We start from the raw sequence: 12,143 nt of genomic DNA on the forward strand, positions 1-12,143 counted from the left end.
TATAATTCAAAAAGATACATGTACACCTATGTTCACAGCAGCACTATTCACAATAACCAAGACAAGAAAACAATCTAAATGTCCATCGACAGATGGATGGACAAAGAAGATGTAGTGCATATATACACTGGAATATTACTCTGTCATAAAAAAGAATGAAATACTGCCATTTGCAGCAACATGGATGGACCTAGAGATTATCATACTAAGTGAACTAAGTCAGAAAGACAAATACCGCATGATATCATTTGTATGCAAAATCTAAAATATGACACAAATGAACCTATTTACAAAACAGAAACAGACTCACAGACATAGAAAATAGACTTCTGGTTGCCAAGAAGGGTGGGGAGGGATGGACTGGGAAACTGGGGGGTTTGTAGATGCGAACTATTACATATAGAATGGATAAACAACAGGGTTCCTACTGTATACCACAAAGAACTGTATTCAATATCCTGGAATAAACCCTAATGGAAAAGAATATAAAGAAGGAATGTATATATGTGTATAACTGAGTCACTTTGCTGTACAGTGGAAATTAACATAACATTGTAAATCAAGAATACTTCAATAAAAAATAAATTTAAAAAATCCTTTAGCTTCCTGAGTTACCTTATTACTTTCAGCTAAGTCCTAGGCCCTTTTCCTATCTTGAGCCTGTTTCCCCACTTTCTGAAGGAAAGGGGAAACCTGAGAGCCAAAGAAAGTGAGCCTGGAGGAGCCCCCCTGAGGCCCCCCACACAGGGACCTTTGGAAAGACTGCTCGCCCTTCGTGGTTGAGTAGGCAGGGGCCAAATGGCCCGGAAACTGCTTCTCCAATGCCACACACCGTTTGCCCTGGAGAAACATCACTCCCTAGTTTTCTACCTCCGAGGCTGCCAAGTATCTTTCAAGAATAAAACTGCTTCACTCTTCACAGGACAAAACACCTCTGAATGGTATGGAATGAGATGGCCCAATAAACACCATTTTGTTAGGATAGGCAAACAAAATTGAATCATTATATTCTTTATCTATTTGTTTTTTATTTGTCTCAAGTCAGTTAATTTCTTTCAGTCGTAAATGAGAATTGGCAGAATACAAAATCTCCAAAGAAATATTACCTGCAGCATTTATTTGTTCAAACTGTTAGTGATTCATCAACACATTGACTTGCCCCAATGGAAGGAGCAAAGTCACATAAAAGTAGTAGAAAGTAGTAAGTTATTCCTGCACTTATTTTTCACTTACTTGATATGCACTACAGAACTATTTTTCATACAATAAGAAAATCGCATATCACAGGCCCGTAACAAGTTTAAAGGGACAAACAAATTAAACATGTTAAGGGTTCTTTTCCATTTAGGGTGAAAGTTACACCGAACAGAATGATCTCGAAGTGCTTTATGTGAATTACCTCACAAGATGATTTAGGAGATCCATAAAACACACTCTGTAATTGCATACAGTATGACTGCAAAAGCACCTTGATAGCACTTGACCCTTTGTTATTAAAATCCTAATCCATTAGCCGTTACTGCTTATTACATAACAACCAGTAGGTCTTGTAAAACACACATTTACAGGAACCACAACAGCATTACTAAAGCTCATACTTCAGGTTTGTAATAACTCTACGATGAACAAAGCTGAGGTATGAAAACCACAGGACTAAAAAGCGTCAGAACTGATCTGAGACTTTCAAAGGCAAAGTCACGGAATGCCACCTCAAATATTGCTACAGAAATTTTCCAAGAAAACGACCTTTTACTTACTGAAATAAGCTTTTTGAAAATTAAAATCGATTGCCTTTTTCAAGTTCAAAATCACTCACAGGTTATTTATAAACTAATCCCTAACTGGGAATATTTCCTTATGAGCCAAAAGAAGCTTGCTTTCTTCCTAGTATGAACCTGAGGAAAATTTATGAACACTTTCTCTTGTGCTCACAAGATAAACAAACAAAATAAAACCAAAGGTTCTCCTTAATTTAAAGCCCACTCAAGAGTCTATCAAACTGTGAAACTACCACACATTTTATTTTTTTATCACATGTAATGTGTGCATGCGCACACACACACACAGACATGTGTCTTCATCAAAACAAATACGTACAAAACAATCCAAACTTAGACATTAATTTCAAGTTTCAAGACAAATACATATTTTCCCCAAGGCAAAGGAAAATATAAGTCTAAAAATTACATTAAGCATATTGGTAAAATTAAATAACATAAAGTTTAGCTTTTTACTCTAGAACTCTACTTTTGATAACTGATACCTTTAAGGAAGATATAAATTAGGTTCGGTTGATGAAATAGCATACTACTTAATTCATACCTTTAAAAATCATTAAAAATTGGGACAGAGCTTTTGAGGAATTTCCAGACACTCAAGTTACAACAAAAATAGTAATTACGATTTTAAGAGCAATAACTCTTGCCTTAGGACTGACATTCTGTTTACTTACAGACTGTCCATTTATCCCCCGGGGGTCTTCCATTGAAGATTTCTTCTCCCGAATTATATATGGGCTATTAGCTCCACACTTCTTCAAAGACTTCCAACACCCCAGCACCTGTGATGAACAGAGAATCAAGCAGCCGTATTAATTGTGTGGCATGAAATTAAGGACCGATCTTTACATCTGCAGCTTTCCATTCACTAGCATGTATACACAAGTCAGGAATGCTTACCTTCACTGAATGAATCTTTAAAATAAATATTATGGGCTCACTGTTTATCACAATTTACATGAGCCAAATGTGGTCAAATTATAGCTCAGTGTGTCTGCTGTCAGCAGCTGCAGCCCAAGTTAAAAAAAAAAAAGAATGAAGAGGGCAGCTAGGGAGCTTTCCACACACATTATTCCTGAGCCCAACTATCCGAGAGCCCTTTTTCTCTTTTCTTTTTTCTTTTTGAAATTGGTTTCTCCACACTATCTATCAATGTCAGCTGTACCACAATGCCAAGAGGAAATACTAACAAAGAAATATGACTGTAGTCTGAGGGAGAATAAAAGAGAAAAATCTAGAGTTGAGTGTTTTACCCTCAGGGCAAGGATATTATTATACTATTTCTTAGCAAGTTTACTTAGGTCACAGTTTCACGGCTGATCAATTCTGAAACTTCAAGAGACTCAACACCTTCAAGAAGAGTGGGATTTGGGGATGCTGCAAGATATAGACGACAAATGTAGTATTTTGAAATATATTCTATGGTTAGTTATCTTCAAATAGTAGCAATATAGCCACCAAGCTGCCTAATCTCATTTCCTAACTCTTAGAATTAATTTTCATACTCAAATTCAAATGAGGAAGCAAAATAAAATCTCAATTTTTCTTGCTTGGTCTTAGGAACTAAGAAATTAATCTACACTCCTCACATCAACTTCAACACAGATATGTAAATAGACATGAAAATTTAAGCAAAAAAACCCCACAATCTTAGTATCACTCAAGGTAATATTATAGAACAGAGAAGATACAGTCATGTAAACTTCAGAATCACTTCTTATAAAGGTACTTGAACTTCTGCATGTAGGAATGGTAAGAAAACCACTGCAGCAGAAGTTGAGAGATCTGAATTCAGGTTCTGACTCTGCCACTAACAAGTGGAATGACCTCGGGCAAATGATTTGGCTTCCTGAGCCTCAGTTTTATTATTTGCAAAATGGGAGACTTGAACTGGATGATAGCTTAGATTTTAGATTTATAATTTAATGAAAGTATGCATTTACACACATGATTTTCAGGTAAAATATTCCAAGCTTGGCTCATTTGGGATGTAATTTTGGAATGCCGGAGTAATTCTCATTTATGATACGACTTTTTGCTCACAATTATCAAGATTGGACAACATATGCCTTATTCACTGTAAACACAAAAGTGATGCTTTTTGGACAGTATAAGACTTATAAATAACTAGCTCCTAAAATCTGGATAGTCCTTAGTAGAGCAGAATATTCCTGTAGTTTTAACAAAAAACAATGTCATAATTTCAGGCTACAAGTAAATAAAAATCATATAGATATGTTTAAGTCCTGCTAATCCAATAAAACACAATACACGACTCTATTTTGAATTGCACAAAATTTCAAAACCAAATCTTAAAATCTACCGCCATTGCTTTCAGAGGCTTTCTCGCCTAATTAGGGAAAAGATATTATAGAAACCAGAGTTTTGTGGGTTTTTTTTTTTTTCATGGCTTATTTTATTCTCTGGAGGCAAGTTAACATTTGCAGGCGATAAAGTAGTATTTTAAAATAATGATAATAATTCTGCCTTACATTGGTAAAACACTTTACAGTTTACAAAGTGTTTTCACATAAATCGCCCACAGTGCATTTATATGTGGTGAGACAAAGTCCAGTCTCATTCCTCACAGAAGGAGGCAGGCCCAAGACAAAGCCCCCTCTGATTTCCCCTAAATTCCCATCCTTTCCATACCTGTCCTGAGAACATGTTTCAATCAAAGCCTGTACATTTGATATTCCAGGATTATTTCCCATGTGTTTCTTTTCCATATTTCCATATTGAACTTACTGAACAGTTTAAGGTATTAAGAATGGTCAAGTTACATGAGCATGAAAGGTATTTCATCCGTCATTTTATTTCTTCTGAAGATGAAACTATTCTATAGTAAATACTATGTTTGTTATTGTTTCCTGGGCTAAAAAAGAAAAGATTGAGATTATTGAGAAACCAAAAGAGTCAGCATTCATCTAGTTCAGGTAGATGTCTCCACTAAGAAAGACTCCCACTCACAAATCACAAAATCACAGAGACCCATGGACTTTATTTACAAATCCTCCTGCTTGCTAAATCAGCATAGTTGTTTCCAGATTTCTACATGTCAATCCAAACCATGAAATACATGCCATGACTGGGTCTACTGATATTTAGGAGCCTGGCTCTGGTAAGCCCTTAACTCCCTTGTTGGACTTGGTCTTTCATGGTTTATAAATAAGCCTGCCCCCATTACAGCACTTATCTAATGAGACTGTCATTATTTCTCTACCTGTCTCCACCACTAGATTGTAGCTACATGAGGCCTAGGACCATGCTTCCCTCTCTTGTTCTGATCACATATGGCACTCATTAAATATTTTGAATGAATGAATGAATATTATTGATACATGACAACTTCTGGATACATGCAAACTATGAGCTAGAAGTAGATGGGTAGTTAAATGGTGGTGCCATCCTTCAATCAAAAAATGACTCATCGTATTTTAGGTCTTCAACATTTGTTCAAATACCCTAAGAAACAAGCTCAAGAAAAAACAGGTTAGTTGATTACTATTTATCTACCTGCTTATCTACATATTACACACATAAAGAACAGCTATTCATAAAACTATATAGACCTAAAGAGTACTTAGAGTTGGACTTCAAAGAGATTTTGTCTAAACTAAGGTGGTTCCTAGAAAAAAAGGAATAGAAGAATGTCCAAGGAGGTTGATCTAAGTGTAGGATGGAGAGGGAAGATGTACGCTGACAGAAGGATTGGTGACATGAAATTTGTGGAGATTTGTAAAGCAGTATGGACAGGTGTCGTGGTATCAAAAGTGTCCCTACATGGCCAGGTGCCATAAACCCCAATCCATATACATTGCATTCATAGCCCCAGGCCATGTGCCCACTTTGGCATCTGGTGCTGAGCAGAAGCAGGCAGATGACAAGAGGGACAGTGGGAGGATCTGGGCAATAAGAAACAGGAAATACTGACTCTGTATGTACTGACATTTCAAGCACCTGAAGGAGCTACGCCTTCTTCAGTCCCAATCCTCTGGACTGTTGATGAAACACCATGGAAAAGTAAACTTACATAGACTCTTATGACACAAGATTAATGGAAGCCTTAAGAATTTCCTTTATATTTGCCACTCTTAGCGGAGTGGGGTAGGAAGGAGCTGAAATCATTGTAGACACACCAGCAAAGAAACAATGGCAAATAAATGTTAGATGTACATGCTGATAAAAGATGCTACGGAAAACACCAAATCAAGACTACAATTTGACAAATCTTGCAATCACATAAAACTCCCTTTGGGGGCCCAAAGGCATTATGAAATTGAACCCCTGGTGATTACATTACAATGATACCTATAGACCCATATTTGGAAATATTTCATGCTCCACTGCAACTAACAAGCTCATTGTTAAAATACAGAAATAGTTCTAGATACAGAAAGTTTTTGAGGCTTCCCTGGTGGCTCAGTTGGTAAAGAGTCTGCCTGCAATGCAGGAGACCCAGGTTCAGTCACTGGGTTGGGAAGGTCCCCTGGAGAAAAGGAAATGGCAACCCACTCCAGTATTCTTGCCTGGAGAATTCCATGGACAGAGGAGCCTGGTGGGCTACAGACAATGGGGTCACAAATATAGGAGAAAAATACATCTATTCCATGCAATCCTGCTATAATTTAAACTCTTCCCAATTCTATAAACACCCTTGCTACTTAAAAAAAAAAAAATTACTCAAGAGCTTTGAACCTCAAGTTTTCTGGGTTCTGGTAAGTCCATATTCACGACCCCACATTGACACTTCCTATTCTTTTCCCACCCATTTTCCAACTGCTAGGCAGTTGATAAAATAAGCAACAGCACCTCATTTCACCTGTAAAAATTATCTCACTTTTACTTTAGTTCTAGCTCATCAAAAAATAAAAGTAGTGTGCAGTGTAGTAGCATATGTGCTCAGTTGTGTCCAACTCTGCGACCCCATGGACTGCAGCCACCAGGTTCCTCTGCCCATAGGATTGCCCAGGCAAGAATATTGGAGTGGATTGCCATTTCCTTCTCCAGGAGATCTTCCTGACCCAGGGCTCAAACCTGAGTCTCTTGAGTCTCCTGCGTTGGCAGGCAGATTCTTTACCATCATCAAAAACATTCTGACTATTGTCACATCAAAAGATTGGAAGATGAGAAGCTGAAATAAGTGTGCAAGTTACAGAGCCATGAAATAGAGAAAGGGTCTAGTTAGGCAGGTGCATGGAATAGACTTTCCAGATTGAAGAAAAACAAGGTGAGGGTGGAGGTGGTGATTAATATGATTGGGAAGAAAATAATCCTTTCACAAATTTTATACGACACATATATTTAAATTTTTCCTGCTGGTTCTAAAAAAAAAAAGGTGGGGGGGTTTAGTTTAGATGACATATAAATCATCTCTAATGAACCAGGACCCATCAGACACTGTTAGTAACTTGCAGCTCCTTGGATGAAAGAGTATTTTCATTACAACACACCATCACTTTCATTTTTGCCTTCTCACCAAGTGTTGAGTTTTCTAGCATTCCTGAGAAGTAGAAGGAAACTAGTGGCTGAACACTGCTTTGTAGAAAAGAAAAGGGCTATTCTGAAATATGTCCCCAGAAGACCACAACTGCAGATTGAATAAACATATCAAATCAAGGGGTCTTTAAGAAAATTTACAAACAGAAGCCTGCAGTGAAATGAACCATTGGATAAATGACCTCCAGAGACTTCTTCAACTCACTATTCCATGAGTGGCTGTGTCTCAAAGTGGCTTCTTCTTTGCTTTCCTCACCTTCTTCAGAAATTCGGTTATATCAGGGGAAACAGAAATTTGGCATGCTCAGGTGAGTCAGATTCAAAACCCAGATTCTCATTGGCCTTTCTGATTGTTGGAAGGACCACACACCCCAACCATGGAAGCCATTAAGGAAAATCAAGTTCAGCTCTATGTTGGTGAAATTCTATGGCTGGAGATGCAGTTTCTAGAGAAATAAATGCTGACACACTTATTTACATTTATAGCTTTTCCACTGATTCACTGGTGCTGCTATTCTACAGTTTGAAGGACGAAGCCTCTATTCTTTACAGAATCTCTGAATAAATACGACCAGATTTCTGTTTCCACCATATGCAGCTTCCTTCAGAGGAAGAATATAAGACAAGGGGATAACCCAGTGAGCTGACACTAATTAGGAAAATGAAGATACGCGTTATTCAGTAACTAAAGTTGAATTCAAGCTTTGTTTCCAAGAGTATTAGACCTACACACTATTTCAATGTAGTACTTTCTACATTATAAAGAAAACTCTAAAGAAATACACCTGTAATTCCACCAACCCAACGTGTCTGTATGCAGACACAATTTTATATAGCTGTAATTAGCGCAAATATTCATGTTTGTGTTTCTATGGTTTCTCTTAACATCATTTCCTAAGTATTTTGCAGTCTGTACACTTATCATTTTAATGCCTGTGTAATAGTCCATCAGGGAGATGTTTCCATAAAGTGGGATATTTGGGAGTTTTTTCCACTCTTTCACTATAGCATATAACACTCCAATATCTTTATTCAACAAGTTTTTTCCTTCTTTAAATTATTTCTTTAAGCATAAATTCCAAACAGAATAATTAAAGGATCAAGAGGTATGATAGCTAAAAATGCTAATTCTTTTCAAGTCAAATTAACTTATTTGGATTTTTCTCTGATAACAACACTGACCCTAGTAGAAGGATGAAACACAGCAATTATATTTATAAAATATTCCAATAAAGTTGCTACAAAAGAATTTGTAATCTTGACAACATTCAGGAACCTCCCTATATCAGAGATTACCAAATTTTTGTATTCATGACAAACTTTTGCATATTAAAACTATTGCAGGGTATTTGAAAGCTTAACTAAATCACTGATGTAGGCATCATTATGCAGACAAATGTAGGCATGGTTATCACACTCGTCACCTGCCTTCTTTCACTTAACATTGCTTTTGGAATAGAATCTGTTCTCACAGATTCAAGACAAAAAGTCAAAGTGGGGCACTATACTCAGCATTTTGTAATAACCTATAAGGAAAAACATGTTATTACAAATGTTATTACACCTGGGCTTCCCAGGTGGCGCTAGTGGTAAAGAACCCGCCTGCCAATACAGGAGACCTGGGTTTGATCCCTGGGTCAGGAAGATCCCCTGGAGAAAGGAATAGCAATCCACTCCAGTGTTCTTGCCTGGAGAATCCCATAGACAGAGAAGCCTGGTCTGCTACAGTTCATGGGGTCACAATGAATCAGACACTACTGAAGCAACTTACCATAAGGAAAAAGGATCTGAAAAATGGATATATCTATATGTACATACATGTATAACTGAATCATTTAGCTGTATACCTGAAACTATCACATTATAAATCAGCTACACTTCAATTTTTTTAAATCTTAAAAAGGAAAACACCTTTAAATTTAAAAAAGTCAAAACATATTTCAGTAAACATGGGATCTTTTACCATTTTTCTAATCATTTTCCCCCTTACCTTCAGCAAGGTAACTCACCATGTCACGTGACTTAGTTGGTTGAGTCTCACAGCCATTGTCATAAAATAATTTCTACTGAAGCACAGAAGAAGTCAATTCTTCTAACAATGACAACTGGTTGCAAGCCCATGAGGGATTGGGAGAGAAGTGTGCTATAAGAGCACAATGCTTGAGAACTACAGGCCCATAAATCTTTTATGTCATAAAGAAATTCAGACATCTAAGAAAAAAATCTAAACCATAATTCCACATGAGAAACTCATCCAAAATTTCACCAGGGTGTTGTATCAGTTCTGTTGCAGTTATTGAATTTGGGGCATTGCTAGTCCTCCACAGACATTGTTGGTCCACAATGGATCACAGAAATAGTTTCTCAGCCTCCTAAGACTCTAGTTTTACTTTTAAAATAACTTCTGCTCTTAAACAACTGGTAGCGATTCATGGGGTCTCAAAGAGTCGGACACGACTGAGCAACTGAACTGAACTGAACTGAGCAGACTAAACTGGTTCCATTCAATGGCTCTTTGCTGCTGTCCAAATAACTATAACTAAATGATGAAATTTCTTACTTTATTCAAGGAAAAGGGCATCTGAAATAGCTACTCCTTTGCTTTTACACAGAAACCTCTACCATCAAACACCTCTGAAGATGTTAAACATACATCACAAAAAATCCACAGGGGTGGAAAGCAGGGGAATGGAACCAAGGATAGAGATGCGGGTGGGGTGGGGTTGGACTGCTGAGGGCATGAGGGAACTTCCCAGGTGGCTCAGTTGGTAAAGAATCCACCTGCCATGCAGGAGACCTGGTTTCCATCAGATCCTCTGAGGAAGGAAAAGGCTACTCACTCCAGTAGTCTTGCCTGGGAAATCTCATGGACAGAGGAGCCTGGCGGGCTACAGTCCAAGGGGTTGCAAAAGAGTCAGACATGATTTGGCGACTAAGCCACCACCAGAAATGTTCTATATCTTAATGGTCATGATCATCTCAGTATACATAATTGTCCAAATTCATTGATCTACACACTTTATAAAGATGATTTTTTCAATGTGCCAAAATTTATATTTCCTATCAATTGTCAACCTCTTTTTTTCCCAGTCCCATTAATGAAGCCACAAATGGTGTTGACAGTTATTGCCTTCTTCGTTGGGGATGGTAAGTTCTTACCCCTCCAAATCAAACATGACATCAGTGCTGGTCTTTATCCAAATGTTCAACCACCAACACCCCTCCCTAAGGCATGCATCATCTATTTCTGCTTGACTGCTTAACCCACAGTAAGTTCAGCTGTCCAGAACAAAAAAGCCGTTTTAGTCATAAAAATAAGGTGCAAACTTATTTCTCAGATTCTGATGTCACTTCTTTTTCTTTCACTTCTTGCTAAAATTCGAAGGCAATTTTACCCATGGATGGAGGCAGAGACTTGAACAGTCAGCTCACTACGTAACGTATTTACTATAGGGGACTCAGGTTCCTCATTAGACCTCAGGATGCATGCAGATTACATATGCAGTTAGGGAGGAACTGGGGAATAAATGCCTTGCTGCTCTTTTACCCTTGACAATCACAAGCAAAGTTAGGCAAAGCAATTTCCTCATTTCCTGGCTGCTGACTCTTACTTTTAGTTGCACCTTGACAAGAGTAAGGGTTGCTTGCCACAGAATAAGACTGCAGGGTTGCAGTCTCAGAGGCCAAAACACCAAAAACAAAGACGGTGATGGAGAAAGCATTAAGTGGTCAGAAAAAAAAGGCACTGACTCAAAGTTTCTTTGGATTTCACTCTTCTTAAAATCAAAGGACAACTTACATTAGAGCAAACCTTGAAATGGTTAACAAAGCCCTCTCCCCTGAATTCACTAAGAGAAGAGCTACTGGGTGACATAATGTGATGGGAATATACATGGTATGGGATGTTGTGATGGAGCCACAGAAGCAAGCTGTGGAATCCAAGTTCCATTTAGGGCAGGAATCACCCGAAACCTCCTTGACTGAGAGCCAACTTGCTTCTGCATCTTTGCTTCTGGGGACAGAAATTCACCAACTTGGCATGCCACTTGGTCTACAGCTGGAAGGTTTAACCTTTACGAGCCATTCCCTTGTACTGAGCTGAAACAGACCTATCAACACCCTCTCTTCTAGGGTCCATTTTTCTTCTGCACCAACATGGATGTATTTTAATATGCCCCTGATACAAAGTAATCCCTGAAACATCAGAAGATTACGATGATATTTCCTAAGATTACAATCCGATCTCCTCTCAAGCCCCCAAATTTAATTACTCATCTTTTTAGAAATGAGTTAATGCTCGGATTCCCCTCCTCCCCCCTGCCACCCCCCCCCACCCCCGCCACAACATGTCTGTGGTCAGTGGACTCTGGAGCCAAACACTACCAGCGCTTATGAGCTTAGGGACACACAAACTCTTCTGAAAACGATCTGAGATATCCATTCAGCTTTGTGTAATATGCCAACCTCAAAACCATTCCATTACTTTCCTTTTTTCAAGTCACTGGTAGAAATGATGAAGAACAGAAAGCCCCAGACAGCTAGTCCTGATGCAGCCAAGGGGAGAGAAAAAGACACTGAAGACGTAGGGAAGGTAGGGAGGGATCTAAGTCAGTTACTCTGTCACTCATCAACTCTGTAGTCTCGGAAAGATTAATGAATCTCTTGGAACTTTTTTTTTTTTTTTTCACCGCCTTGCATTTATTCACACAGACAGTAAGAATTGGTACAAATAATAAACACTGCTTTAAATACAAATAAATGGCTCTGGTTTCTAAATGAAACAACTCTAGATAATTCAAAGTTAAGTATATTCTAAGTTCCTATTAAAAATAGAAGACTATTTTGCATTAAATCCTATTCCACCAT

The 12,143-nt window shown here is 38.0% G+C and overlaps 1 protein-coding gene across 10 annotated transcripts in view; it reads right to left on the bottom strand.

Moving 5' to 3' along the window:
• The window catches only part of EYA1 (EYA transcriptional coactivator and phosphatase 1), a 471,064-nt gene that overhangs the window by 345,394 nt on the left and 113,527 nt on the right, over nt 1-12,143 (bottom strand). For 7 of the 10 annotated variants that reach the window (XM_070477143.1, XM_070477142.1, XM_070477144.1 and 4 more), the window contains one exon: nt 2,453-2,560. In XM_070477143.1, coding sequence (XP_070333244.1) covers nt 2,453-2,485 — 33 coding nt within the window. In that variant the 5' untranslated portion in view covers nt 2,486-2,560. Of the gene's footprint in view, nt 1-2,452; nt 2,561-9,286; nt 9,519-12,143 lie in introns of those variants that run through there. The other 3 variants (XM_070477141.1, XM_070477148.1, XM_070477150.1) reach the window with 3 other exon arrangements.

Source organism: Odocoileus virginianus, chromosome 15, assembly GCF_023699985.2.
Source record: "Odocoileus virginianus isolate 20LAN1187 ecotype Illinois chromosome 15, Ovbor_1.2, whole genome shotgun sequence".
NCBI classification, from domain to species: Eukaryota; Metazoa; Chordata; class Mammalia; order Artiodactyla; family Cervidae; genus Odocoileus; species Odocoileus virginianus.